The sequence below is a fragment of the Phalaenopsis equestris genome, unplaced genomic scaffold (assembly GCF_001263595.1).
Source record: "Phalaenopsis equestris unplaced genomic scaffold, ASM126359v1 Scaffold000422, whole genome shotgun sequence".
Taxonomy (NCBI): Eukaryota; Viridiplantae; Streptophyta; class Magnoliopsida; order Asparagales; family Orchidaceae; genus Phalaenopsis; species Phalaenopsis equestris.
Window position 1 is genome coordinate 796,355 of NW_018164863.1, and position 2,427 is coordinate 798,781.

The 2,427-nt window shown below is 39.5% G+C and overlaps 1 protein-coding gene across 1 annotated transcript in view; it reads left to right on the forward strand.

Annotated features, from left to right (window-relative positions):
• Positions 1-1,011: 1,011 nt before the first annotated feature.
• Positions 1,012-2,427, forward strand: part of LOC110027276 (cellulose synthase-like protein E6) — a 9,577-nt gene continuing 8,161 nt past the window's right edge. The window contains exon 1 of the mRNA XM_020728630.1: positions 1,012-1,328. Within this exon, the coding sequence (XP_020584289.1) occupies positions 1,057-1,328 (272 nt within the window). The 5' untranslated portion in view covers positions 1,012-1,056. The remainder of the gene's footprint in view (positions 1,329-2,427) is intronic.

Genomic DNA, 2,427 nt, shown 5'->3' on the forward strand with positions numbered 1-2,427 from the left:
ATAACAAGTCTGCAATCGCGCTAGCAAAGAATCCTGTTTTCCACGATAGAAGCAAGCACATTGATATGTGTTATCACTACATCAGAGAACGCATCGAAAGAAGGGAGGTACAAGTGCAGTACGTGAAGTCTCAAGACCAAGTTGCAGATATTTTTACCAAGCCACTGAAGAGTGAAGACTTTATTAAAATGAGAAGTTTGCTTGGAGTCACAAAATCAAGTTTAAGAGGGGGTGTTGAAATATAAACTTGTTTTAGTTGTTTAAATAAAGCTTAATTTCTATAAGCTTATTCTAGAATATGTGGTAGGTATGAAATTATTGTGTAGTAGGTGTGGTAGGTGTGGTAGGTGTTGAATTATTGTGTGGTAGGTGTGGAATTATTTGTAACCATTGGATTGTAATTGTGGTGGCACAATCCTAGCCATTAATTTAGGAGGTGCCACTAGTATAAATAGGGGTGGAGTCTTTGAGTTTGTATCAAGCCAAGTAAAGGTGATAAATAAGAGTGAAGCTTCTTCCATAAGTTGTGTTTTTAGCCTTTGTCATTTCCTAAAAGTTTCTTCATTCCAACATATTGCACGCGTAAATACAGAATTTGGGAGCGGCGAAGGGCTTCTAGTGCTATTGCCCTAACATATTTTTCATTTTTTATCAAATTATCAATGATATGATCGTGACACATATACACACATCAGTTCCGTAGTTCATAAATATCATATGAGTGCTAGATTTTGTAAATAGTAATGTTTTTGGTGTTATGTATGTAATTATTTCATAATAATAATAGTAATAATAATAATTACTAAATTAAATAAACAAAAGAAACACAAAGCAAATTTTTGAAAAAAATTAAACCAAAAGTCTTCTTAGACGTTAACTTTTTATTTTTATTTTTTTAGTGGCCGCTAAATTTCGTTTTTTTTTTTGGTAATATGTGCTACGTGGATGACGATTTTATCTATTTTATAAGTTTTTAATCCTTTCGCGTTTGTCCAGCAGTCAATATAAAATCTAGATGGAGAATGGGAGGGAAGAAAGAGGCGTAGAGTAGAGGGAATGGAGGGAATGGAGGAGAGTGGTCTGTTTGAGATGAAAAGAGGGAAGGGAAGGGCGTGGTGGTGGTTGTACGCGGCGTCAATGCAACTGGGGTTGCTCATGATTTGGTTGTACAGGATCTTGCACTTGCCTGAGGCCGGAGAGAAGGGGAGATGGGCGTGGATGGCAATGTTCGCCGCCGAGCTATGGTTCGGCTTCTACTGGATTCTCAATCTCTCCGTTCGTTGGAATCCGATTTACCGCTATACTTTCAAGGATAGGCTCTCACTAAGGTACCTCTCCCTCTCTCTCTCTCTCTCTCACAGTCATCACTTTGGCTTGGCATAGTTGTATTCACTTTTTAAAAGTTAAAATATTATTTTTGAGTGATATGAAAAATTTGAGTGGCATAAGTGTAAAAAATAAAGTTCAGGTGTTAGATATGTAAATACATCGAAATTCGGTGGTATGTACGTTAGTGTCAATGTTTCTTCTGTAGAATATTTGGTCAAACCCGGCATGGAGAGGTTGTGTCGTATTGTATGTCTATAAGATTAAAGTTGAAATTGCATGCTTATTTGTTTATGTATTACCCTTTATCTTGGTCTTCTCTTTGGCAGAAGGCGTGAGAAAATCAGCCAATGTGTCTGCTTAATGAGTGTGTCCGTTTGCGCCAAGGATATTGTTGAGAAAATTAGGGCGAAGAAAAACAATAATCGACACAAATCCAGAAGAACACAGAGATTTAACGAGGTTCGGCAAAGATGCCTACGTCCTCGGGAGCAGAGCGGCGATTCCTTTCAATAATCAGAAAAGTGTTTACAGAATTCCGGAATACCTCCTGAGATTACTAACAAATCTATTTATAACCCCAGGAGTAAACCTAGGCACAATATGTAATTACAACATTACCCCTGTACCATACCGCGGGGCTTTGCCCCCGCACCCCAACCCACGTAACTTCCCAATTTGGACAGATTCTTCCGCTTCGCTCCGCTCCGTCTCGATCCAGCGTCTGTCCCGATATGGTATATGAGCCATACCATAACAAATCTCCACCTTGGCGAATATCCAGCCCCTTAGGAGAAAAAATCCCTGAGAGTTACATCTGCACCACTGTGGGTTGGGCCACCATGCTTCTCTAGCAACTGCAAACATTCAACAAGTCCAAGCAATACAAGAACTTGTTGATAGTAACTGGCTTGGTCAACATATCAGCTGCAATCTCATGAGTATGAACCTTCTGCAACGGTATCTCCCCAGAAGCAATCAACTCTCTGATCTTGTGATACCTGACATCAATGTGCTTGGTTCTCGCATGGTACACCTGGTTCTTAGCCAGATAAATAGCACTCTGACTGTCACAATGCAACTGAACTCCACCTTGCTCAA